Genomic DNA, 27,452 nt, shown 5'->3' on the forward strand with positions numbered 1-27,452 from the left:
TGCAGAGCCAGAAGTATGGCTGACATTTCTTTGATATGCCATCGTGTGTGTTTGTTTTTCCACAAACCTTGTACTTTCCTTGTGTCTAATATTGCCCCCCAGCCCAGATCTGAGGCGTCTGTGTGCATGATCTGAGAAAGGGGGGGGGCACTGTAGAGGGAGACCCAGGTTTAGGGTCACCTGGGCCATCCACCACTTTAGCTCAGGGTGGGAGTAAGGAGGGCAGACTGAAGTAGTTGGGCCAGGGAGAGCATTTTTTCTTGAGGTAGGAAGGCCATCCTGAGGTCTGCTCTGATTCTGCATCCTAGGAAGACAATGTTGTGTTTAGGATTTAGTTTGGATTTGGGAAGTTTATGAGGAACCCTAAGGACTGCAGCAAGAGGTCCTTTGTTTGGGCTAGGAGGGTTTGTATGTCTGTGCTGCTTGAATTAGAAGATCGTCTAGGTATGGGAAAATTTGCATACCTCTTGTTCTGCAGTAAGCAATGACTGGGGCTAGGCATTTTGTAAATATCCTTGAAGCAGTGAATAGTCCAAAGGGCAAGGCACAAAACTGAAAATGCAAGGAGCCTGCTTTGAATCTGAGGAATTTTCTGGAGAACTGTTTTACTGGAATATGTAGATAGGCTTCCTTGATGTCCAGGATCACCATGAAGGCCCAGGGAAGGATGAGAAGAAAGAGAATGGGTAGCGCAATCATGAAGGAAGGAACCTTCAGGAATGGGTTGAGGCGGGAAAGGTCTAGGATGGGTCTCCATGGTCTCTCCTTCCTGGGTACCAGAAAAATTCTGGAGTAGAAGCCTCTCACTCGAGCAGAGGGGGAGACTAATTCTATAGTGTCTTGGAACAGCACATCGTTTAGAACCTTGGGGAGGAGGAACCACTGAGAGGGTGGAGGTAGTGGAATAGGAAGCCTCGAGGGAGGGACATCCAGGTCATGAAGTATCCCTCCTTCAGGATTGACAAAACCCATTTGTCGGATGTCACTAGGGCCCATGCAGGGAGGCAGTGAGAGAGGCAGGAGTATAAAGGTATGGTGGTAGGAGGAGGAGTTAGAAAAAAAGGTAGGCAGTCAGATGCTGCCTGCCCTGTCTGGAAAGGGAGGTCTCTGGGAGGAAGCTTGAGGTGCCCTAGGCTGAGAAGTCTGCCTCCTGTGTGGTCTTCTAGACCTGGTGGGGGCAGAGGGCCTAGAAGTCTTCCTGATAAACTTTGTCTTTGACGGGTAGTTTCTTTAAAATTTTGGGATTGGAGAGACAAGAAGATGCTTTAGATCCTGGAGTGACTTAGAGAGATCAGCTACCTTGGAGCCAAAAAGGGCAGTGTGATCCAAAGGAGAATCCAAGTTTTTAAAGTTATCTAGTAGGGACTGAAGATGCAACCAAGAGCATCTCCTCAATACAGAGGCAGATGCAGCTGACCTGATAGAGGCCTCTGCTGCTGCATCATATGCACACCTTAGGGAATGTTTATTGACTTGGGAGACGAGTCCAAGCAAGGAAGACAAGGATGCCTTTGCAGAGCAGTCAGGGATCTCATTAAGTTCCTTAGAAGTTTTGTCCAGTAATGCCAAGAAGTATTTAGCCATGTGTGCCTGGTAATTTGTAGCCCTAAAGGCTAGAGTAGCTGAAGTATACAACTTCTTCCCCCACTTCTCCATGGCCTTGGTGCCTTTACCTGCAGGCAGGACAGTGGTACTGGGGAGAAGTTTGGTAGCCCTGTCAGTGGCAACAGAAATTGGTTGCTGGGTCAGCTGGTGGGCATTTGAAAAGAAATTTGTCTGCCTCAGGTACTCTATACAACCGGTCTGCCCTTCTAGGGGCAGGTGGCTGGGAGTCGGGATTAATAGACTATATCAAATACAAAAGAACTGAAGAAAAAGCCCAATGGGGTACTTAATGCAAGACTGATCAGAAATCTGCGAGTAGCAGGAACACCTGGTGTACGGCTGACAGCTGAAAAGTTATCAGGACTGGTGCTCACAGACGTCACTTTTATGGCCCACGTACCAGCCTACACGTCAGACATCCGACTCACTAACAGGGACTGAAAAAGCTTCGGAAACCTGGGCGAATAAGCTGATGGGAAGAAGGGTAAACCCACTAGTGAATACAGCAACACTGGAATAGAAGGACATATACTGGATACTCTGGAGGACTGTCAGATGACCAGCCCCCCCCCAAGGATATCCAATATGTCTCCTTCCTTGAAATCAGTACCTTCAGTGAGATTACAGCAGGGACTCTGTGCCTCCTCTTGCACGTTCTCTTCCAAAGCAACTCCTTGGAGGGATGGTCAGGGGAGGTATCAGAAGAGAGAGGAAGTTCCTCCATAAGAACCAACTGGAAGCTAGGTGGAAATGGCTGTCCCTGTGGAATAGGTCTGATGGACTCAGAACTGCAGAGGGAATAGGGGTAGGATGAGAGATCTGATCTCTAGAACAAGAAAAAGACCCTTTCCACAACCTGTAAGGCAGATGGACCTGGAGAAGCCATGGCTAGCCATGCCAGAGCAGTGATCCAATATGGGTAGATTACAACTCCAGCCTAATCCGTGCCTGGTGGAGGGAACCGGAACCAAGCTGTCCAGCTCCGAGGCTCCAAGGGGAGGGATGGATCCCACATCATCCGAGTAGATCCCAGCCCCATAGATCTGATGCGGTCACTTCGGATCCAGAATATGGAAGTACAGGAACAGAACTGGCCAGAGATATTGTCACGGGTACGTGAAGGAATTCTCTTCAGATCAGACTTTGGGATGGTTGGATTCTGGGGCTCTGAAATTGAAGGAGGAGATGAGACTGTGTGAGTAGCAGCAGGCAGACTCATGGATTCAATAGGGGAATGAAGCAGAGACAACCATCTGTATTATCTGGGGTCTGAGGAACATTTGCATCATCCTGTTCACATCCGCTTTGGACAGACTCCTAGAGAACCCAGTGGATGAGGCTGACCAAGGTCTAGAGTACTTTTGTAGTGTCTGCATAAAAACAAGAATGGAGCCTAGGGGACATAGGACCTATGAGGAAAGAATAGTTGTGTAAAATCTTACCATAACCGTAGATGTCCTTCTCTTCCATGTTGCAGTATTTCCTACTCTCAGGTGACTCGTACGTCGGCTCCTATACAAAAGCTTCCACTTGCCTGTTGCAGCTGCATGGGACGTCGCATGTAGGCCCATAAACCAGGAGCCTTAAATGTGAAGTCTGCATGCACAATCCTCAGAACTTGAAGCTTAGCAGGCAGAGTAGAAGGCCCAGCAAGAGAAGGTGCCAGTGGTGTCAGGTGAGGGACCCTGGGGTCCTTCTGTAGTACTGATAGGTCCAGGGCGAAAGGTGTATGAGATTAGGACCTAGGGACATGCTGGGATGAAAAGGAGAATGATGAGGGGGTTATTGCTGGGTGGGAAGGAATACTGCAACACGGAAGAGAAGGACATCTATGGTTATGATAAGATTTTACACAACTATTCTATGTCCTTCTATTCCTATGTTGCAGTATTCTTGTTGTGGGAGAGTACCACATCTTAGTTGGATGAAAGGATGGCGGATGCAGAAGATGACTCTACAAAGCCCTGTAGGATTGCCCTGGCAAATCCTGCACGTGCTCTGGAGACCTGGTCTAACTTGCAGTGTTTGGTGAATGTGTGGATAATGGGCCATGTGGCTGCTTTCCATAATGAAAGACGTGTCCAGACCTTTTAGGAAAGCCTTGGAGGTGGCCACTGCCCTGGTGAAATGGGCTTTTACTCCCACTGGGAGATTTTTTCCATAGTGGGAGTAGCAAAGACAAATGGCTTTCCTGATCCAACATGCAATGGTTTGTTTGGAGACTGTTTCCTTCCATCGAAGAGCATTGGGCAAGGCAGAGAGTTGTTTTGATTTCCTAATGGATTTTGTTTTGTCCAGGTAAAATCTTATTTGTTTGTGAACATCCAGGGAGTGAAGTATCCTCTCACCTTCATTGGTGGGAGAGGGAAATAAGGTGGGAAGGTGGATAGATTGGTTTAATTACAAATTGTTGACCACCTTGGGCATGGAGGGGTTAGTTCTCAGAGTTACCCTGTATTTGTAGAGCGTATTATAGGGGGAAGCCACTAAGATTTGTAGTTTTGAAATCCGTCTGAGGCTATAGCCACCATGTGCACATCTGAAGGGTAGCTGTTCCCAGCAGGTTCGAATGGGTGGTAGGTAAGGTTTTCCAGGATGAAGTTCAGGTCCTAGGGCAAAGGGATAGGCTTTTTTGGAGGTCTAATGTGCAACACCCTTTTTAGGAAGAGTTTTACATTGAGCCTGGCTAGCAAGGGAGGGTCTAGTGGCAAGCAGGCTAATATTGCAGAAAGGTGTACTTTCACTGAAGAATAGGAAAGTCCAATTTTTATTAATTAGTTGACGCACAAGAATGGGGGGGGGCAGGGTGGATTAGCAGTGCAAGGGTCTCTTCTCTTGTCTAGACACAATTTAATAAATCTTTCCCATTTAGCTAGGTATGATTTTCTTGTTCTATGTTTCTTGGCATCCCACAGGACTGAAAGCATTACCTCGGAGTAGTGGTGTCTGAATGGGATAAGAAGTTTATCACCCAGCATCAGGGACATCTGTAAGTGTGGGTGGACAGGATCCTTGCCCCTTTATTCTGAGTATTAGGGAAAAAGGTTGGCAAATGAATGGCTTGGTTTACAGCCACACTAGATACCACCTTGGGCATACAAGATGGGTTAAGTCCTGAGGGAAACCCTGTCCACATGGAAGATAATGAAGGATTTCACGGCCATAAGGGCCGCAATTCAGACACTGTCCTTGCTGAAGTGATGGCAAGAAGTAAAGCTGCTGTCCAGGACAGGAACTTTAACTCTGCTGTAGCAGTGGGTTCAAAGGGTGGAAGCGTGAGCTTCTCCAATACAAAGTTAAGGTCCCAGGCTGGAGAGGGAGCTCTCTTGGAGAGGTCTTAAGTTTTTGGTTCATCTCAGGAACTGTTTGACCAGAGGATGAGAGAAGAGGGGTGGCTCAGTATTATAATGAGCTGAGATGGCAGAGGCATGAATCTTAACTGAAGAGAAGGATACGCCTTTGTGGAGCATTTCTGTGCAGTAATTTAGAATACGCGCTAAGCTGGGCATAGTTGTGTCCATTCCTTGAGACTGGCTCCAACAACAGTATCTTTTCCACTTTTCTGAACAGGATTTCCTAGTACTAGGCCTTCTTGCCTCAAAGATGACATCTAGCACCTGTTTACTGAGGGTTGCTGGTGATGAGTTCAGGGGATGAGCCAGGCTGCTAGGTTCAGGGTTTATAGCCGGGGATGCAAAATCTGGCCCTCCTGCTGGGACAACAGGGAAGGGGTCTGAGGCAGGTGCCATGGTGGCACTACTGTCAGACTGCACAAATGTGGGTACCAGTGCTGGCATGGCCAGTCTGGTGCAATCAAGATTGTCCTTTGCTTGTCCTGTTTGATCTTTAGTAGAACCTTCGGGAGGAGGGGCAGAGGGGGGAAAGGCAGAGATTGAGAGGTTTTCCCCTGTAAAGGACAGGGCATCCACTTTCCATGCTTGGCTGTGGGGAGTTCTGGTGCAATATTTGCTCAATTGATAGTTCTGCAGGGAAGCAAAGACGTCCACCTCTGGTGCCCCCCACCTGTGGATCAGAAGATTGAATGATGTGTTCCAGTTTCCACTAGTGTGGGTCCATTAGATTTCTGCTTAAGTCGTCTGCCAGTGAATTTAGTTTGCCTGGCAGGAATTGAGTTTACAGGTGCACTTGATTGCTCAAGGATGTGCTCCACAGAGCCATGGCTAACCTGCAGAGTGGGTAGGAATGGGTTTCCCCTTGCTTATGTACCACAAAACTCTGGTGTTGTCTGTCTTTATCAATAGTTGCCTTGGAAGAATAAGGCATTTGAAGGCTGTCGGAGCATTCTGTACAGCTATTTCTTTTTGATTGATATGCAGGTGCATTAGCTTTGGACTCCATTGCATTGAATGCATTGTCCTGCCATGCGAGCCCCCCCATGCATAGTCTGATTAGTCTGTTAGGGTTTGGGCGGCAAGGGGTTGAGTGAAAGGAAGTCCCTTGTTGTGGTAGCAGGCATCTGCCCACCAAAGGAAATTTGTCCTTAGGCAAGGAATGATGGGAATCATTTCCAGGTTCCGAGAATGATGACACCAGAGACTTTTTAAGTACCATTGAAGTTTCCTCATTTGCAGTCTTGCATACGGAATTAGAAGAATCCAAGAGGCCATGAACCCTAGGGCTTGCAGTATTTTTCTTGCAGATAGCTGGGTTTGGGTGGCCAGTAAATTGACATAGTTTGTCAAATAAATGTGTTTTTCTGGAGTGAGGAATGCCATCTGGGAAGTTGTGTTCAAACTTGCTCCCAGGAATAAAATCTTTTGGCTGGGTACCAGATCCGACTTCTTTTCATTGATGGTATACCCCGTGAAGTTAGAAGTCTCTTTACAAATGTCAGGTGCTGGAGTAGCAATTCCTGGTTGTCCGCCTGAATCAGGCAATCGTCCAAGTATGGGTAAATTTGATTTTTTCTCTGCCTGCAATATGCAATGGCTGGAGCTAGGCATTTTGTGAATACCCTGGGTGTGGTAGATAAGCCAAAGGGAAGTGCAGAGAACTGATAATGCATAGAGCCTGCTCTGAAACGTGGAAATTTCCTGTAAGATTCCCTTATGGGGATGTGCAGATAAGCTTCTTTTAAGTCTAGGTTTGCTAGCCAGGAGTCCTTGGCTAGCACAGGAAGCAGCTGCTGGAGAGTTAGCATTTTAAATTTTGGAACCACCAGGAAGATGTTAAAAATAGACAGATCCAGGATAGGACGCCAAGAGTTTTCTTTTCTGGGTATCACAAACAACCTGGAATAAAAGCCTTGTCCCCTTTGTTCTGCTGGAACAGGTTGAATATCCTTGATACTAAGAGAAAGTACTTGCTTTTGGGCCTCTGCCCCCTGGTTTGGGGGGAGGTCTGGCCATCCGCTTGGGGTTGGGAGTGAGTGGAAGTGGAATCGGTATCCCTAGGAAACAATGTTTAAGACCCATCTGTCCTGGGTAATGTACTCCCAGTTTTTTGCATGCAGGGCAAGTTTCCCTCCTAAAAGTGCATGTACTTGGGAAAGGCTTGGAAGAGTTTAGGATAAGTCATTGTGAGATTTTACCATAGGATGGTGGCTTACTACTCCCTGTTTTTGAGGTGGGAGCACTCCATTGTTTAGATCGGTGCATACCCTGAGACTGTAGTCTTGGTGGTCTGCTGCCCCTGGGTTTGGACTGAGAAGGTCTGGGAGGGACTGGAAAAGACCAGTTTTTAGAAGGCCAATGCCTACTGAATCTAGGTGGCTGTACCTGTAGGAAATTTTTAACAGTTTGCATAGATTTAGCTTTATCCTCCATCTTTTTGAGGACGACTTCTGCTTTAGTGCCAAATAGACGTTCTTGGTTTAATGGAGCATCTTGTAATTTTGCTTTGACATGGTCTGGCAAGATTTGTTCCTTAAGCCAAGCATGCCTTCTAAGAACAGACGCAGTGACAGCAGCCCTGTAAGATGCTTCTAAGGCATCAAAACCACAATGCAAAGTATGTTTTCCAACTCGGTTAGCAGAATGCATTAACTCTTGTAAATCTTTATGTTCTGCACAATCAGGAATCAACATAATTTTCTGTTTAATTAGCTCCATAATATGTTGCTGATACTTTAATTATATGAAACTGGCAATTTAAAGCCCTGATGGCAAGTGTAGCAGAGGTGTATACCTTCTTACCCCATCTGTCTAAAGCCCTAGAATCCCTGTCCCAAGGGATAGGGATTTGGGCTGTAGTAGCCTTAATGCCTTTAAGTCCCTGGGAATGGTCTCTGGATCCGCAGCAGGATTCTTAAAGATGAATTTGTGGGAGTCAGGTACTCTGTAGTACCTGTCAGGTTTTATGGGAGCAGGAGGCAAAGTATCAGGGGTAAGGCTGGATTCCATAAAGACATCTTCAATTTCCAGAACAGGAGGACTAGCTAGAGGCCTGAGCTGAGGCAAGTTTAAAAATTCCCAGAGTCTCTTTTGGGGCTGTGGGTAGTCCTGGCACTCCCAGTGGAAGTGCTCTCTAAGGCTATGCAAGGTTTCACCAAAAGAAAAATCTTCTGGTGGGGAAGCAGAGGTAATGGAATCCTCTGCATCAGAATCCTCATAGGTAGATAAAGGTATGTCCTGGTAATCAGAAGGGTCAGAGTAATCTGACTCATGATCTGAAGAATAAGAAGGAAAATCAGTTCTAGGTCTTTTAGAGGGGGAAGGCTGGCTTCCCCTAATGAAATTAATAAGGTCTTCAGCCATTCTAAGCATTTGTTTCTGTGGCATAGGGGCCTGAGTATGTGCTTTGGTCGGTTTCCTAGGCGTAGAGTGAACTCTGGGCCTGAGAAATTTGGTGTTTTTGGTTTAAAACAAAGTCGGTTTAATATGGACATCGGAAGGCCGGAATACACCCTCAGAAGCCTGTGCCTGCACAGCAGCTCTGGATCCATCCAAGATAGACACAACCGCAGGTTCCATAGTCGAAGAAGCATCTCGCGGCATACTGGACTCCGAATGGGTCTCAGTAGAGGCCTGCGAATCTGTAGAAGTGGGTATCAGGGGCTGCAAAAGCACCTCACTGTGTACCGGCGGACTGGCAACTAGCTTAACAGAAGCGTCGTCTGCAGTTTTGAACCTATGTGGTCTGTCTCATTCTTTATCCTTACTTTTTTTCTCCGGAAGATCGGCAGTCAGATGGCTTATCAAAGCCATTACAGAATATGGAGAAGGAGAGCGAAAGAATTTAGCAACAAAATAGCTTGATGACGAATAGTTCTGGCATTGAACAAGGCACAAAACCGACAGCGAGGGACGCCGTGGTCTGGGCCTAAACAGGTGACGCCAGTAAGAATGAAAATCTCTGTGAGGTATTTGCTTTCCACAGGCAAGACAATTATTAATTTATTCTGACATCGGTTAGAGCAAGAAAAAAGGATCCTCAACGGGGTACTTATCTTTCAGAAAACTTCAGGTCTGAAACTCGAAAAATGAAAATTTCAGGAGGCGGCCAACCGGCACTTGCGAACTGCTTCTGCTTCAGACTCTGCTCGGCAAGAAAAGCAGATGTAATGGCGTTGGCTGCATATTTTATACCACTGATGACAGGACGTCATGGAAGAAGCGACAAAATCTGACGCAGAAATCCCAAAACTCTGGTATTCAGGCCTACTGAGGGCTACCTCTGCAGGCAGATAACCCAAATGTGATGACTGCAACAGTGAAACACGAAGATCATCAATGGGATCCAATGGTTTCGAATCAGGCAATCTGATCCAACAATTTAGCAACTTTCGAGGGTGGCTCCAAAGAAGGCTTGGAAGAATTTGGAGGCGACTGCTTCCTGTGGTCCAACAGAGCTTTTGAAGACTTACTGGGTGGGTATGACGCCCTGAAGAGGAGGAAGGAAGCAAACTCCTGAGAACCAGTTTGCTTCTCCTGTCAGTTATAGCTCATGAGTTAAAAGCTGCACAGATTGCGCAGTCTGTGTTTAAATGAGCTGGTCCCAAGCAGTATACGTACTCCTTCTGGGCATCTGAGCTGGGGATTTTATACCCACAAGTAGTACTTTTTGAAGCCCGTCAGCTGGTTAGCCATGACGGTACAAAAACTAAAGGAAGGAAGGAGTAGAATAAGAGGTGTTTTTGTTTCAATAGAAAAGGAGATCACCAACGGTAAAAAGAATTACCCTATAGGCAAGTGACAGAGAAAGACAAATCAGCAATGCTAATTAGGAGAAACTACTATTAAAATAGTAGAAAAACCTGACACAAACTGTGGCCAAATATCTAAGAGGGAGGCTTGATAAAGAGAAAGGAATTTAAATTGAAAGAAATCAAGCTTTCTTACTTGAAGAATTAAGAACTATAACAAACCCTATGAAAGAAGGTGAACACGTTTGTACACTATGGTGGCAAATGAGATCCGAGGTGCTGGGGATGGACTAGGGCATTACAAGTAGAGACACGAGGTCGAGAGTTGGATCCAAAGTCTTAAGTATGCGGCTGAGTTGGATTTAAGGATCAGATCCTTAACCCATTTGTCAAGGAAGAAGGAAAAGGACATCAGATAATATTTTTTCAAGTTTTACTTGTTGACCACGGGATGGGTAAGGCCAATGTAACACCAAATGGAAGAGTTTAATTTAAGTACCAAAATTGAAACTGGCTAGCTTATAATGGCCCACAAGGGCAGCTAGCCTTGAACCTATAAAAATAAAATAAAAAAAGGGAAAAATAAACTGTAATTCTGCACACCACCAAGAAAAGTCTCTAGCAAAGTTTGTTGATGTAGAGTGTGTCCTACAGTGGAACTCAAATCAAAGGTCAGTGACTACAGATCACATGGCTTATGGTAAAGAGAGACTACAGAGATACAACTGCCAACACTGCGGATAGTTTTTTCCCCCAACGTCTTTACGAATGACTTGGCAGACAGGAAGGAAAGGAATTGATTTTTGCTGACGACACTGAAAATATGCAGATGCAAACAGAATGATAAGGCTGTTTGAAAGAAAAACACTACAATCAAAATCACACTGCAAAAACACACACAAACGATAGAAAAATCAGACAATCGTACATGACTTAAGAGATGTGTAGCAGCAACATCAAAATAAGAAAAGTGGGAGTCATCTTATTAGAAGACCGAAGAGAAAAGCAATTAGTATGAAACAGCAACAAGTTGTCCATCTCAATCATTTAAAGCCTTCCTCTCTCAAAATGTTAACAATTAAAATATGTGCTACTTACTGCTCCTTCTTTCTTGCCCTGCCATAACATTTTTCGCTTCTTCTCTTGCTCTGCAAACTTCATTGGGTTTACTGCTGCTGGATTGTAGTAACTTGGTACAGCTATTCCAGTCTCTGCTAGTGCCTTTGCTTGAAGTGCTGCCATCTGAGCTGCCATGGCTATCTGAGGGGTTACTTGAGTTCCTGATGCCAACAAAGCTGCATTAAGAGCAGATATTCCAGTGGTTAAAGATGTAACAAATAGGGGCAGTGCAAAATAAAACATGACCAAGTTGTTACAAGGCAGTACAGCTGTTAGAGAACTCACCACAAGAGTAGATAGTTGAGTACAGTTATTGCTGCAATAATGCTTAAAGTCAGCCAGTGGCTGAAAGTCACCTGATCGACTTGACTCTGCATACATGAGAGTGCAGAAAAACTTACCTTGCACATGGAGATGTACTCCTGTGCAAAACAGAAAAATGTTAGTTCACATCACAATCCATTCTTTTACTACTAGCAAAATATGAGGAGGCCATGTCCCATATGCAGAATAGTGGACTGTACTACAAACTCAGAGAGACCCCCTCACTGTAGTAACTCCCTGCAGGCTAACCTTCTGAACAGGCAAGGAAAAAAGGACTGCCCAGAGGGCTGTCTTGCAATGGTGATCCTACACAAACATCTACTGTCATAGCAACATCTTACACAACTACACTATGTTTACTGTAAAATCACTGTTATACTAATATGCGTAACACATGCAAAACAGGCTCCCATAACTCCCCCCAAAACAAGGGGAGACAGGACATCCTTCTATCCTCAGAGTGTTTCCTCAAAGGAAGCCTGGAGGACTGCTACTGCAAACCCTGCTCAACTCCTGGACTTGATATCCATCATATGGTGTCTGAAGGATGTATGAGCTGATGCTAGTGGCCACCTCATAAAAAATAACCTAGACTGAAGCCTGCCTGAAAAAAAAAAAAAAGGCTGCTGAGGTGGAGATTGCCTTGGAATGCATGCTCCCACATTCCTACACAGACCTTTATTTGCATAGAAAAGAATGCAGTCTGCAAACTGGAATCTGCTTTTCAGCTGGTCAGCGCTCATGTACAAGGGCAAAAAAAAAAAAAAGAGAGGGGGGGGGGGTTCCACCAGCCTGATGTACATGGCCCTATTCAACTAATACTGCAACAGTTTCTTTTGATGGCCCTATTCAACTAATACTGCAATAGATTTAGTTCAACAGATGAAAGACCCTCTCCCCTCTGTTATGAGGTTAAAGGAAAAATACTAGACTGAATGATTAAGGTTCATCTCCAAAATTACATTGGCATAAAGGCAGGATTTGATTCAAGGTGGACTGCTACTGTGGAAAACTATTACATGCTTAGCCATAGCATCCCTGTCAGAGGCAATGGTGGAAGAAAAAGTACAGTTTTGTACCTACCATAAATGTAGATGTCCGAGAGGAATGCATCTGCAGTCTTTACAAATGGGTTGTCCTGTCGTCAGGCAGCCCTTCGGTCGGCCGGATTCCAAAGTCTGGGTCTGGCTTCGGCTGGTGTCGCACTTCACCCGACGTCATTGCGGCAGTTATTCGGGTATAAAGGCATCAGCCGACGCCATTTTCCTCAGTGTTTCTTGCCCCAGATGCCAGGTGCCCTCTTGGATGGCTAAATTTGGATAAATGCCAAAGTTTCCAAATAGTAGAGAGCAAACACACAAAATAAGCATGTATGTACATATATACAAACAAATACACCATAATAGATCCCCAAGCTAGCTGAAGATTGGCAAATACCCTAGGAGTACCTCAGAGGGAAGGAGGGTGGGTAATCCTGACTGCAGATGCATTCCTCTCGGACATCTACATTTATGGTAGGTACAAAACTGTACTATGTCCTTCAAGGATGCATCTGCAGTCTTACAAATGGGTAGAATACCATAGCTAAACTAGGGAGGAGGAAATGAGAAGAGATTATGGTGTAGTTAGGATCCCTTGCAAAACAGCAGTGGCAAAACTAGCACGGGATCTAGAGTATAGAGGTAAGTTATAATGCTTGGCAAATGTATGCACGGAGGTCCAAGTAGCAGCCTCTATAATGTCCTTGGTAGCCACTCCTCGTAAGAAAGCTGTGGTAGTGGCTGTAGCCCTTGTGGAGTGAGGCCTGATGTTCTCTGGAGTTTTCTTTCCATGGTAGGAGTAACAAAATCTAATGCAATTTCCTATCCATTTGGAGATTGTCTGTTTAGAAATTGGTTTTCCTTCCTTTCCTGTTGCATATGCTACCAGAAGCTGGTCAGTTTTTCTATTGTTTTTTGTCCTGTCCAGGTAGTAGCGTAATTGTCTGTGTACATCCAAGGTATGTAAGAGCCTTTCTCCCCTGTTCTGTGGGTTGGGGAAGAATGTAGGAAGGTGGATAGCCTGATAAAGAGACTCTGGATACCACCTTAGGCATAAATGTAGGATTTGTTCTCATGGACACTATCTTGATGGAAGATCAGGAAGGGTTGCACTGCCATTAATGCCTGTAGTTCAGAGACCCTTCTTGCTGGTTATTGCCAGCAGGAAAGCAGTCTTCCAGGATAAGTATTGTAATTCTGCTGTTGCTGCTGGTTCGAAAGGAGGAAGAGTCAGTTTTTCTAGCACAAAGTTCAAGTCCCATGCTGGCAATGGAGGTTTCCTGGGAGGTTTTACATTTTTAATTCCTCTCAGAAACTGTCTGAGCAGAGGATGCGAGAAGACAGGAGGATCCAAGCTGTATTCTGCTGAAATAGCTGATGCATGTATCTTGATGGAAGAATAGGACAGGCCTGTATGGAAGAGCTCCGCCAAGTACTCCAGGATGTTGGCTATGTTCACCAGTGTCGCATCTTGCCCCTTTGCAGTACTCCAGATGAGATATCTTTTCCATTTTGCTGCATAATTCTTTCTTGTTGAAGGTCTACAAGCCTCCAGGATTATGTCTTTAACCCGTTGGGATAAATTTGGGTTAATTGCTGTTATGTAATGTTCCAGGCAGTTAGCTGCAGAGTTTTTAGGTTTGGATGCAGGATGTTGTAGTTGTTCTGTGTTAGCAGTAATGGGATCAGGGGCAGTGACCATATTTGTTCCCGGGACATGCTCCTCAGCAGTGGATACCAATGTTGTCTTGGCCAGTCTGGGGCTATCAGAATGATCCTCGGACGTTCCTCTTTGATCTTCAGAAGCACCTTGTGCATCAAAGGAGGTGGTGGGAATGCGTATGCTGTCAGGCTTTTCCAACTGAAAGATAGGGAGTCCACCTTCCAAGCAAGTGGGTGGTAAGTCCTTGTGCAGAATTTCTTCAACTGGTGATTGAATGGGGATGCAAACAAGTCTATTTGTGGTAATCACCATTCTCTTGTGATGGTTTTGAAGATGTCCGGATGCAGCATCCATTCGTGGGCATCTGTTGTAGTTCTGCTTAATATGTCTGCTAGAATGTTTTCCTTCCCTGGTACATAAATTGCCTGTAACTGAATGTTGTAGCTCAGAGCCACATCCCATAGGTCCAGTGCCAGCCGGCATAGAGGGTATGAGTGTGCCTCCCTGTTTGTTGATGTACCACATAACTGTGGTGTTGTCTGTCCTTATCAACTGGCCTTCTTGGAGAAAAGGTCTGAATGCCTGGATTGCCAATTTTACTGCCATCATTTTTTTTAGATTTATGTGCAGATGCAGCTGGACTTGAGTCCATAGGCCTTGAATGCACTTGCCCATCATGTGTGCCCCCCAACCGAGGTCTGAGGCATCTGTCGTGATGGTTTGTCTTGGTTGACTTTTGCAGAAGGGCAATCCTGTGTTTGATTGGCAGGCCTGAGCCCACCATAGGAACTCTTGCTTCAGGCATGGGATCATTGGAATTTTGGTTTCTAGGCTGTGCTTGTGTTGGGACCACAAATTCTTTAGGTACCACTGTAGCTTTCTCATATGCAGCCTGGCATGAGGGACCAGTATTATGCAGGATGCCATGAAGCCTAGAGCTTGTAGCACTTTTCTTGCAGTTAGATGGTTTTGCTTTGTTAATGCCAAGAAGTAGAGAGGAAGTTGCTCTTTCTTTTCTGCAGTTAGAAATGCCATTTGTTTTGATGTGTCCAGTTCTGCACCCAGAAAGGTTATTCTTTGGGATGGAATCAGCCTTGACTTTTTTGTATTGACTGTATATCCCAGGGCTTGCAGCAAGTAGATGACTCTTTGTAAGTCTTCTGTTAGTTTGTTTTTGTTGTCCGCTTGTATCAGGCAGTCGTCCAGGTAGGGATAGATTTGAATCCTGAAGTCTGCAATGAGCGATTACTGATGCCAGGCATTTCGTGAACACTCTGGGCGCAGTAGATAAGCCAAAGGGTAATGCTGAGAATTGATAATGCTCTGATCCTGCAAGAAATCTGAGGTATCTTCTGCAAATTGGTCTTATGGGGACGTGCAGGTATGCCTCCTTGAGATCTAGAGTTACCAGCCAAGACTCCTTGCCCAGCATGGGAAGAAGCTGCTGTAGGGTCAGCATTTTGAATTTTGGAACAATGAGGAATGTGTTTAAAGCGGACAGGTCTAGAATAGGCCTCCATTTGTTTTCTTTTCTTGGTACCAGGAAGAGTCTGGAGTAAAATCCCTTCCCTTGCTCCATAGATGGTACCTTTTCCACAGCTCTCATTCTTAATAATTGAGATATTTGTTTTAGAGCTTCTGTCCTTTGAGTAGGTGGTAGGTTTGGCATTCCTCTCTTTCCTGGTAGAGTATGGAAATGGAACCTGTAACCTTGGTCTATAGTTTGCAAAATTCATTTTTCTCTTGTAATGCAGTGCCAGTTTCTTGAAAATAAGGTTAGCTTTCCGCCTAAGGGTGCTTCTAGTTGTTCCCTGGTAGGCGGTGCCACCGCCAAGTCACTGTGATTGAGTTGTTGTAGTGGTGGTGGCTGTATCCGTGCCTCGTTGGTTGTTACCCTGCCACTGGCGACCCTTGTAGGCACCCCTGGATTAGTTTCTGCCTCTAGAGCGCCTATTCCTGCCTCTTTGTGCCTTAGAGGAGTCCGGAAAGGACCAATTCTTGGAGGGCCAGTTCCTGCTAAACCTTGGAGGTTGAACTTGTAAGAAATCTTTCACTGTTTGCACAGATTTTGCTTTCTCTTCCCTGTTTGCACAGATTTTGCTTTCTCTTCCATCTTTTTTAGTACCTGCTGTGCAGGGGAACCAAATAAATTGACCTTGTCCATAGGTGCATCCAAAAGCTTATGAATGAGACATCTTCAGAAGGGGAACGGGGGGAACCCTCGGAATCCTCTAAATCTGTGTCAGAGGTGACGGACTCAGGTGAGTCTATGTGTTTCCTCTTACACTTTCTCTTCCGAAGGGGCTCTTCTGCCAAATCAGGAGAGGCCTCGGAAGAGGATGAGATCCCCACAGGGGATTCCTGAGGAGCCGGCTCTCTGTGGTCCGGGATGAGGGAGTGAGTCGACTTGACCTGAGGCACCGAAGAGGGAGGGGCGGACGGAGCCGACTGTGGAGTAGAACCAGGTTCTAACACTCCGCATGACCTCAACGCACCCTGTCAGGCAGAGCCAGAGGTCCCGCCAAAGCTAAAACCTCCCTCGGCACCGACAGTGATGGCTCGAGGCGATGTCGGAGCCGAACTCACCAGCGCGAAGCCCCGAGAGGGAGAGCGGGGTCGGACAAGGGTCCGATGCCACTCACCCCCCTCGGAGCCGACGATGGAAGTCCGGCGCCGACGATGGAGCCGAAGACATTTGTATCGGCTCCGACGCTACCACAGTCTCGGTTCAACGCCTGCCCGAGCTCAGGAGTCGGAGGAGGAACATAATGAGGGACAGGGTCAGGCATCGACTGATGAGTCGGGCTCTGAAGCATTTGGGCCAGTGCCTCGGACTTAAGAAGTCGACTCACTACCCTCTGAAGGTCATGGTCCGACAGCCTCGATGACCTAGAGGAGTGAGATCTATGGCTCCGTTCAGACAGCAGAGGAGATGCTGGAGCTGAATGAACGGAGCCAAGGGACGGTGACCTAGACCTCTTTCTAGATGTCGGTTCCGAAGGTCTGGTCGGAACCGACACAGGAATTTCGAATACCTCGGCTCCAGCCGAGCCGAGAAACCACAGAAACTGTAGACTGAGACTCGGCTCCAGCCGGAGCCGATGTAGACGGAGGTTTCAGAGCTTAGGTCTCGGCTCAGTAGCTGGAGCCGAGGACCTAGAAGCCTTGGAGGGCTTTCCCGAAGAGACAGTAAGGGAACCCTCAGGCTTGAGTAAACCTCTCAAAATCAGTTTGTTTTTTCTTTCCTGCAGGACCCTGGGGCTGAAGCCGTGGCATACAGCACAGGAGTCCTGCAGGTGCAAAGGTCCCAGGCAGTAGACACAAGAAGTGTGACCGTCTGTCAAGAGACATTTTCTGACAGCACGAGTCACACTTCTTGAAGCCTGAGACCTTCGAGTCTTTAGACATTTTAGAAAAAGTGTAATCACACACACCCAGTCAAACACATTGATTACACCCTATCCTATTTTAAACTCAAAAAATAAAACAAACTACCAAAGTTTTAAATTCTGAGAAAAAACACACACACACCACTAGGGGATGGAAGAAAAAAGGCCCAAAGGCCCGAGGGAAGAACTTATAAGTTCTTGTGGAAAAAATGGGATTTTAGAGAGAAAGGGGGAGAAAATCCACTAAACTAAGGGAAACAACTGTTAAGATTAAAACTAAAGGGGTTTAAGTATACTAAATTTTACTCCAAAGTTACTCACCAAGAAGCCAGTAGAAACAAAACACCTCGATCGCTGTAGCGGCAAACGAGATCTGAGGTAACTCACGCCTAGCATTGTGGGATATAAGGGGAGCCTCGAGCCGGTGGAACCAACTCTCGAGCTTTTAGAGTGGCCGAGTCGGAGCCGAGGTCGGCTCCGAACCTATCCAGCAAGAATGAAGGCGAGATAGACAACTTAACATGCTTAGATTTGACATGGTCTGGTAATGCCTGTTCTTTCAACCATGCATGCCTCCTGATAACTGTGCCAGTCATGGCTGATCTAAAGGAAGCCTCCAGTGCATCATAGCCACATTTTAAAGAATGGTTACTAACCTGCTGTATGTTATGTACCATTTCTTGAACATACTTTTTATCTAAAGATTCTTCAGAGGACAGCTTTTTAGTCAACTAGTCAAGCATAAACTCTTGATATTGAATCATATGAAATTGGCAGTTCAAAGCTCTAGCTGACAAAGTAGCAGAGGTGTAAACTTTTTTACCCCATCTCTCTAAGGACCTGGATTCCCTTTCAGAGGGGAGGGAGTTTTTAGAAGAAGTAGCTGCTACAGCTTTAGGACCCTGGGAGATGGTCTCTGGATCTGCAAAAGGAGCCTTATATAAGTGGTGATGAGTGTCCGGGACCCTGTAGTACCTATCGGGCTTAGCAGGAGCCGGAGGTAAAGAATCAGGAGCAGTGCAAGCATCATTAAATGCATCATCAACAACAGAAAGAACTGGAGGTATAGCTAAAGGCCTATGCTGTGGCAAATGTAGAAAGGTCCTAAGCCTTTTTCTAGAGTCTGAGAAATCTTGGCCCTGCCACTGAAATTGTTCCCTCATAGCATGCAGGGTTTCCCCAAAGGAAAATTCCTCAGGAGGAGAGGCTGAAGGGATGGACTCCTCAGCATCAGAGTCTTCGTAAGGAGAATAAGAAGCCTCAGGAGGGTCTGTATGTTCTGAGTCATCAGAGGAATCATCTGTGGATACTGGCTCAGGGGGCTCTGCTCTAGGCCTCTTTTCTGGAGGAGGGAGAGGCCCTGTCTGGATGAGGCTGGGCTCCACGAATTAAAGAGATGAGATCCTCAGCCAAAGAAAGCATATGGGAGCTGGTGCTGGGCCTGTGAGAGGGGGGCTTGGCAGGCACAGGTTTTGATGCTTTGGCTGTTTTAGCCCTGGCAAAAGCCTTAATAGACATAGCTGGAGGAGGCCTAGCAGCTCCACGTGCAGGGGTTGAAATATCCAGGGGAATGGTGTCTGATAAATCCTGTGAAAACGCAACAGAAGGTTGGATTTCAGAAGCAGTTTCTACCAGGTTAGAAGAGGCCTCGGTAGAAGGCATGTTATCGGCTGAAGAAAGAACCACTTGCTCGGTTTCGGCCGAAACCGAGACACTCGTGGTTTGCTTAACCGGTTTCGTCGAAACCGGACCGCGAGTGTCGGTCCTTTTCTTTGCGTTTTTTGGTTATTTGCATAGTCGGAGGATCCGACGGCATAATGTAGGCAAAATCGGAGCCGAAAATCTGTTCAGCAAAGTCCGACCGACGTTTAAGCGTCCGTCGGTTAAAAGAAGCACAGGCTAGACAAGCTGCTACGTCGTGGTCTGGGCCTAAGCAATGTATGCAATAGGAGTGGAAATCTTTATGAGGTATTTGTTTCCCACAAGATAAACAGTTATTAACTTTCTCTGACATCGTCTGAGGCAAGAAAGAGTCCCCAACGGGGTACTTAGCTTTATAGAAGTCTTCGAAGTAGTATTCGGTAGTAGTAATCTCTGGATCTGACCGACCGGCACTTGCGAACAGCTTCTGCTTCGGCGCCACGGCAAGAAAGACTGAGGAAAATGGCGTCGGCTGATGCCTTTATACCCGAATAACTGCCGCAATGACGTCGGGTGAAGTGCGACACCAGCCGAAGCCAGACCCAGACTTTGGAATCCGGCCGACCGAAGGGCTGCCTGACGACAGGACAACCCATTTGTAAAGACTGCAGATGCATCCTTGAAGGACATCCAAGCAGATACAGCTGAATTCTGCATCTATCAGATGAGCAGAACACGCCTGCTATAAATCGAAGAGTGGTACCCTTTGCTTTAAAATGATTCAAGTTCTGCTCACACTAAGTGGAAAATATTTTCCATTTTGCTGAGTAAGATTTATTTCTGTTAAGCTTCCTGACCAATTTTAAAATGAGCACAGCTTAACACAGCACAACAGGAATAACTCGCATCTTACAAGATACCATCCAGAGACCCCTCACGTCTGCGTGTAACATGGTTTTAACTCTCTGGGTGATGAAGCCCATTTCCTGTGTCTGGTAGAACACAGTTTTTTCTGGCATGTGCACCACCATCAAGAAAGTACAACTGTGTTAAGTATTTACCATAAATGTAGATGTTAAGAATAGATTTCACTGTTGCAATAATGACTCCTAGGACTTCCTGTCCGCAAATGTCTGAGGTCAAAGAATACCAGAGGTCCTGCTCCCCCCCACCACAACCTGGTGGATGTCCTTTCTTTCACACATTAGTATGTCCATGGTACAAAGGGTAGTTGCCCAGCTCAATCTTCAGTTCTTTCTTGCCAGGGAAGTCTGATGACCATCTCCAACATATGCAGTATGTCTGGAGACATTTTTTTGGGGGGTGGTTTCAAAAAAATGAGATACAACTCCTCAAACGGAATGGCTGAACCACTATCAGCCTGCCTCCTAGTTTTATACTTATCTTGCCATGTCTTTTCTCCTGATTTCTCTGCTGACACTGTCTGGCATCTCCCAAAATAGTCAAACCTGAAGGACACCTGCTATACTGAAAAATCTGATTTAACCTTTGCATGACCTTAGCTTCTTCCTCCTTATGTTCTGTGAAAGTATTCTCGTGCAAAAGTTTATCTTCCAAGGGAACATTTGAAAAAGTACAGTTGTGTACCTACCATAAATGTAGATGTTCGAGTGTATTCACTGTTGCAGTCATTACACATGGGTTATCCTGCTAGCAGGCTACCCGCAGTCGGCCTGAATTCCAAAGTCCTGGTCCAGCGTTGGTTGCTGTCACCTTTTCCCTGACGTCAGTGCGCCAGGGGTATAAAAGATGCAGCCAACGCCATTTTCTTCAGTTTTTCTTGCCCCAGATGTCAGGTGCCCCCAAAAGGGTAGGCTGTAAAAATTATGAACATAAAAAAGCATGAACAACCTTCATCTACAAGCAAATACACCACATAGGTTGTATAGAATAGAGAGGTACAGATAAGTCCAGCAAAGAAAAAGGGGGAAGGGTAACCTGGACTGCAACAGTGAATACACTTGAACCTCTACATTTATGGTAGGTACACAACTGTACGATGTTCATAGTGTTTCACTGTTGCAGTCATTACACTTGGGTTGAATCCCAAAGCTGAGGTTGGGTGGCTGAGCCTAAATAGAGTTTGGAGTGGCTATGAGGCCCTGCAGAACTGCAGTGGCAAAGCCTGCTCTGGATTTAGAGTAGAGAGGTAAATGGTAGTGCTTTGTAAAAGTGTGCACTGAAGTCCATGTTGCAGCCTCCAAAATATCCTTGGTTGGTACTCCTCTGAGGAAGGCTGCTGAAGTAGCTGCTGCTCTGGTAGAATGTGTCCTAATGCCCTTGGGCACATATTTGCCAAGTGAATAGCAGAAATGAATGCAGTGACCTATCCATTTTGAAATAGTCTGCTTTGAAATGGCTTTTCCTTGGGAACCTGCAGCATACGCCACTAAGAGTTGCTCAGTCATTCTGAAGGCTTTAGTCTTGTCCAAGTAAAAGTGTAGCTGTCTGTGTATGTCCAAAGTATGCAGAAGTCTCTCCCCTTTATTCTGTGGGTTTGGACAAAAGGTAGGCAAATGTATGGTTTGGTTAAGAGCCACGCTGGACACTACCTTAGGCATAAATGTCGAGTTTGTCCATAGAGAAACCCTGCCCTGATGGAAAATAATGAAAGATTCCACAGCCATTAGTGCCTGTAACTCTGAGACTCGTCTTGCTGAAGTTATTTCTAGGAGAAGAGCAGTTTTCCATGACAAGTATTTTATCTCTGCTGTATTAGCTGGTTCAAAAGGAGGCAGTGTAAGTTTTTCCAAAACAAAGTTGAGGTCCCATTTAGGCATTGGAGCTCTTCTTAGAAGTCTTATGTTTTTGGCCCCTCTGAGAAACTGTCTTAGCAGTGGATGAGAAAAAATAGGGGGATCCGTATTGTAATGAGCTGAAATTGCAGAGGCATGGATCTTAATTGATGAGAAGGATAGGCCTTTGGTCCAGCATCTCAGTTAGGTATTGCAAAATCTGAGGAATATTAGGTTCTAGCGAGTCAATTCCCTGCGCTTGGTTCCAAGCACAGAATCTTTTCCATTTTTCTGCATAAGATTTTCTGGTGCTGGACCTTCTGGCCTCCAAAATTACATCCATAACTGTTTGAGAGAGAGGTGTGTTTTGAAAGATTACATTATAGTACAGTTTAGTACCTACCATAAATGTAGATGTTCGAGTGTTCACCCTGCTGCAGTCATCACACTTGGGTTATCCTGTCGTCAAGCGGTCCCGCAGTCGGCCGGATTTCCAAAGTCTTGGTCCGACGTTGGTTGCTGTCGCCTCATCCCTGACGTCAGTGCGCCAGGGGTACATATACTGCAACCGACGCCATTTTCTTCAGTTTTTCTTGCCCCCAGATGTCAGGTGCCCCCAAAAGGGTGATCCAAATCAGTACCAAAAAGTGAGAACACTGTACAGACACAAAAACCCTTCAGCTATAAGCAAATACATCAGTAAAGCATAGCATAGGTTTAGCCAGTAGATCAAAGGGGTTGGAGGGAGGGTAACCTGGACTGCAGCGGGGTGAACACTCGAACATCTACATTTATGGTAGGTACAAAAAGTACAGTTTTGTACCTACCATAAATGTAGATGTTAGAGTGCTAATACAGCTGCAGTAATCACAGATGGGTTTTCTGCCGTCAGGCGGGTCCTCGGTCGGCCGAATTCCAAAGTCTAGGTCCGGCGTCGGTTGTTGTCGCTTTCTCTCCTGACGTCAGTGAGGCAGGGGTATACAAGACACAGCAGACGCCATGTTCTTCAGTCTTTCTTGCCCCAGATGTCAGGTGCCCCCAGAAGGAAGGCAATACATAAATTATATTTATATACATGCAATGCAATATAATCCAAAATCAGAAGTTGCAAGCAGATATACCATAGAAGGATAACCCAATCAGGTTGTATGAAAAGGGGTTAGGCCCTAGGCCTTTACCAAGTGGGGAAAGAGGGACGGAAAACTGTACTGCAGCTGTATTAGCACTCGAACATCTACATTTATGGTAGGTACAAAACTGTACTATGTTCATCGTGCATACAGCTGCAGTAATCACAGATGGGTAGAATCCCAAAGCTACGCACAGGGTGGTAGGCACTAGGTGGAACTGGGATGAGCCAGAATGCCCTGCAACACAGTAGTGGCAAAGCCTGCTCTAGTTCTGGAATATAAAGGCAGGTGGTAGTGTTTTGTGAAGGTATGCACAGAACTCCAAGTGGCTGCCTCCAAAATATCTTTGGTAGGAACTCCTCTGAGGAAGGCTGTAGAGGTAGCTGTGGCCCTGGTGGAGTGGGATCTGATGCCTGCAGGGACAGATTTTCCATGATAGGAATAACAAAACAGTATGCAGTGGCCTATCCATTTTGAAATTGTCTGTTTGGTAACTGGCTTCCCTTGAGCCCCTACAGCATAGGACACAAAAAGTTGTTCTGATTTCCTGAAGGGCTTTGTTCTGTCCAAATAATAACGTAGCTGCCTATGGATATCTAAGGAGTGTAGCAGCCTTTCCCCTTTGTTTTGAGGATTGGGGTAAAAGGTAGGTAAGTGTATGGCTTGATTTAAAGCTTCCCTGGATACCACTTTAGGCATAAATGACGGGTTGGTTCGAAGGGAAACCCTGTCCTGATGGAAGATGAGAAAGGGCTGCACAGCCATGAGGGCTTGTAGTTCCGAAACCCTACGAGCTGAGGTAATGGCCAGAAGGAAAGCTGTTTTCCAGGACAAATATTGCAAATCTGTTGAGGCAGCTGGTTCGAAGGGAGGCAATGTTAATTTTTCTAGAATGTAATTAAGATCCCAGGCTGGTATTGGTTGTTTCCTTGGTGGTCTTATATTCTTAGCCCCTCTGAGGAACTGTCTTAAGAGTGGATGAGAAAATAAGGGTGGATCCGTGTTGAATTCTGCAGAAATGGCTGAGGCATGGATTTTTATGGAGGAAAATGAAAGTCCACTGTTCAGCAGCTCAGCTAGATACTGTAATACCGGAGGCAAATTCAGTTTTCTAGGATCATGGCCTTTTTTCTCATTCCAAGAGCAAAACAGTTTCCATTTTGCGGAGTAAGCCTTTCTAGTAGATGGCCTTCTGGCCTCCAAAATGACATCCTGCACCTCTTTGGGGAGTAGGGTCTGTTGTGGTGTTAAGGAATTTTCCATGCAGTGAGATTGAGTGTTTTCAGCTGACTGAAGAGTTTTGTAGCTGTGCTGAGTCAGCAGAAGAGGCATTAGAGGTAGGGACCAGGGAGGAGTATGCGATAGGCTCCTCAGGAGTGGGTACCAGTGTTGCCTTGGCCAGTCTGGAGCAATCAGTATCATCTTCGGTCTGTCTGCTCTTGCTTTCAAGAGCACCTTGGGCAGAAGAGGCAGAGGTGGGAAAGCGTAAACTGTCCATGCTGTCCAACTGAATGAAAGAGCATCCACTCTCCAGGCCTTTGCATGAAAGGTCCTTGAACAAAACTTTTTCAATTGATTCCTGTGAGAGGCAAAGAGATCTATGTCTGGCCTCCTCCACGCTTGGATTATCTTTGTAAACACTTGAGGATGCAACTTCCATTCGTGTGGATCTGTCATATTTCTGCTTAGGTTGTCTGCCAGCGTGTTTTCCAAACCTGGCAAGTACTGTGCTTGAAGTTCGATTTGCCATTCCAGAGCCAAGTTCCAAAGTGTCATGGCTAGTCTGCACAGGGGGCATGAATGCGTTCCTCCTTGTTTGTTTATGTACCACATTACTGTGGTGTTGTCTGTTCTTATCAGCAATTGTCCTGGATGCAGGAGGTCCTTGAAAGCTGTAATTGCATTTATCACTGCTAGCATTTCTTTTTGATTGATGTGAAGGTGCTTTTAGTTTTGGGACCATTTGCCCTGAATGCACCTGTCTGTCATGTGCGCCCCCCCCAGGCGTAATCTGAGGCGTCTGTTGTGATGACTTGATTTGCTTGAGGCTTGCAGAATGGGAGACCTGTGTTTGTTTGACATGCTTGGGCCCACCATAGAAATTCCTTTTGCAAACATGGAATTATTGGTATTATTGTTTCCAAACTGTGGCTGTGTTGAGACCATAGGTTTTTTAGGTACCATTGAAGTTTCCTCATATGCAACTTTGCACATGGGATTAAAAGAATGCAAGATGCCATGAAGCCCAGAGCCTGCAGGATTTTCCTTGCAGTAAGCCTGGTACATTTGGCTAGTATTTTGAAGTACTGAGTTAGTTGCCCCTGTTTTTCTGGCGTAAGATAGGCCATCTGGGTGTTTGTGTCCAAGTTGGCACTCAGGAAAGTTATTTTCTGAGATGGTGTTAGCCTGGATTTCTCTTTGTTGATTGTGTATCCCAGAGAATGCAGTAACCGTGTTACATAAGCCAGATGTTCCAGAAGTATGTGCTTGCTGTCCGCTTGGATCAGGCAGTCGTCCAAATAAGGGTAAATTTGTATCCCTTGAAGTCTGCAGTAGGCAATCACTGATGCCAGGCATTTTGTGAATACTCTGGGCGCAGTAGATAAGCCAAAGGGCAATGCAGAGAATTGATAGTGGATTGAACCTGCAAGAAATCTGAGGTATCTTCTGCAGCTTTGTCCGATTGGGACATGCAGGTATGCCTCCTTGAGGTCCAATGTTACCAGCCAAAACTCCTTGCCCAGCATGGGAAGAAGCTGCTGTAATGTGAGCATCTTGAATTTTGGTAAGAGTAAGAATGTGTTTAGGATGGATAAGTCCAAAATGGGTCTCCAGTCGGTTCCTTTCCTTGGTACCAGAAATAGTCGGGAATAAAAACCTTGACCTTGTTCGTGAGTAGGTACCTCTTGAATAGCTCTCATGTCTATGAGCTTTGAAATTTGTAGTTGTGCCTCTGCCCTTTGATTGTGTGGCAGGTTTGGCATGCCTCTCATTTTTGGAAGAGTGTGGAAATTAAATCTGTAGCCTCTGTTTATAACGTCCAGGATCCATTTGTCTGTTGTGACAATATGCCAATTTCTTGTAAATAATGCCAGCTTTCCTCCCAAGGGTGCTGCCAGCTGAGACTTGCTTGGCATGGAAAGGAAGGAGTCATTGGGTTTGTTTCCTGTATTGTTGTGCACTGTCTTCGCCACCTCTTGGTGCTGGAGTTTGCCATTGTCTGCCTCTATATGATCCTTGAGATTGTCCTCTGCCCCTTGTGCACCTGTATCTACCTCTTTGGGGCTTGTCCGTGGCTGGAAAGGACCAGTTTTTAGAAGGCCAATTTCTGCTAAAACGTGGTGGTTGAACCTGTAGAAAAGCATTGACAGTTTGCATAGATTTGGCTTTTTCTTCCATTTTCCGTAATATCTCCTCAGCATTAGTACCAAACAGCACATCCTTTTGTAAAGGAGCATCTAGAAGTTTAGCTTTCACATGATCAGGCAAGTTTTGTTCTCTAAGCCAAGCATGTCTGCGAATAACTGATCCCGTAGCAGCCGCTCTACTGGAAGCCTCTAGGGCATCATAACCACATTGTAAGGTGTGTTTACCCACTTGCTCCGCACTATGCATCATATCCTGTAACTCCTTTAAATCTAGTTGTTCAGGTTGAGACATTTTGTTCCTTAATTGTGATAACAGTAACTGTTGATATTTAAGCATATGAAACTGACAATTTAAGGCCCTCATGGCTAGGGTGGCCGAGGTATATACCCTCTTTACCCCACCTTTCTAAGGATCTTGACTCTCTTTCGGAAGGTAGTGGATTCTTAGCAGTAGAGGCCTTCATTCCCTTGGGGCCTTGAGAAATGGTTTCAGGGTCAGCATTATGGCTTTTGTAGAGAAATTGGTGAGAGTTAGGAACTCTGTAGTACCTATCAGGCTTGACTGGGGCAGGAGGCAGGGAATCCGGATTATGGCAAGCCTCCGAATAAACATCATCAAGTATGTCCAAGACAGGAGGTATCGCCAGAGGTCTGTGTTGAGGTAACAAAAGAAATTCCCTAAGTCTTTTCTTGGAATCAGAAAAGTCTTGGCCTTCCCAATGGAAGTGTTCCCTCAAAGTGTGCAAGGTTTCCCCAAAGGAAAAATCCTCAGGAGGAGATACAGAAGGAATGGACTGCTCTGCATCCGAATCTTCAAAAGGGGAGTAAGAGTGTTCCTCTACATCAGAATGTTCTGAAAAATGGAGCCCTGATCAGAAGAGGGAGAATCTTCCTCCACTCTGGGTCTCTTGTCTGGAGGGGGCTGGGAACCCCTGATAAGAGTAATTAAATCCTCAGCCATTTTAAGCATCTGCTTTTTAGGCATGGGGCCTGGAGATGGGCCCTGTGCAACAGGCCTCTTGGGATGCCTGGCTGATTTGGATTTAGTAAAGGCCTTAATGGAAAAGGAAGATGAGGGTCTAAAGACACCATGGGTGGAAGTGGACCTGTCCACATTAGGAGGCTCAACACTCACAGTGGCTTCGGTGGTTGTAGTCTGGGTAAGGGCAGAGGTACCTGCGGTCTCGGTTACAGAAGACACCGCCAAAGAAGTGTCGTCGGTAGTCAGGGACTGCATAGGCATCTCGCTGAGAACCGGACCATGTGTAGCCGGTTTTGGCGTGGTGTCGGTCCTTGCCCTTGCGTTTTTTGGA

At 45.9% G+C, this 27,452-nt stretch overlaps 1 protein-coding gene across 1 annotated transcript in view; it reads right to left on the reverse strand.

Moving 5' to 3' along the window:
• RSRC2 (arginine and serine rich coiled-coil 2) overlaps positions 1–27,452 on the reverse strand; it is an 884,867-nt gene that overhangs the window by 172,828 nt on the left and 684,587 nt on the right. The window contains exon 8 of the mRNA XM_044069821.1: positions 10,808–11,004. Within this exon, the coding sequence (XP_043925756.1) occupies positions 10,808–11,004 (197 nt within the window). The remainder of the gene's footprint in view (positions 1–10,807; positions 11,005–27,452) is intronic.

Source organism: Protopterus annectens, chromosome 4.part0, assembly GCF_019279795.1.
Source record: "Protopterus annectens isolate FY-2018-M chromosome 4.part0, PAN1.0, whole genome shotgun sequence".
Lineage (NCBI taxonomy): Eukaryota > Metazoa > Chordata > Ceratodontiformes > Protopteridae > Protopterus > Protopterus annectens.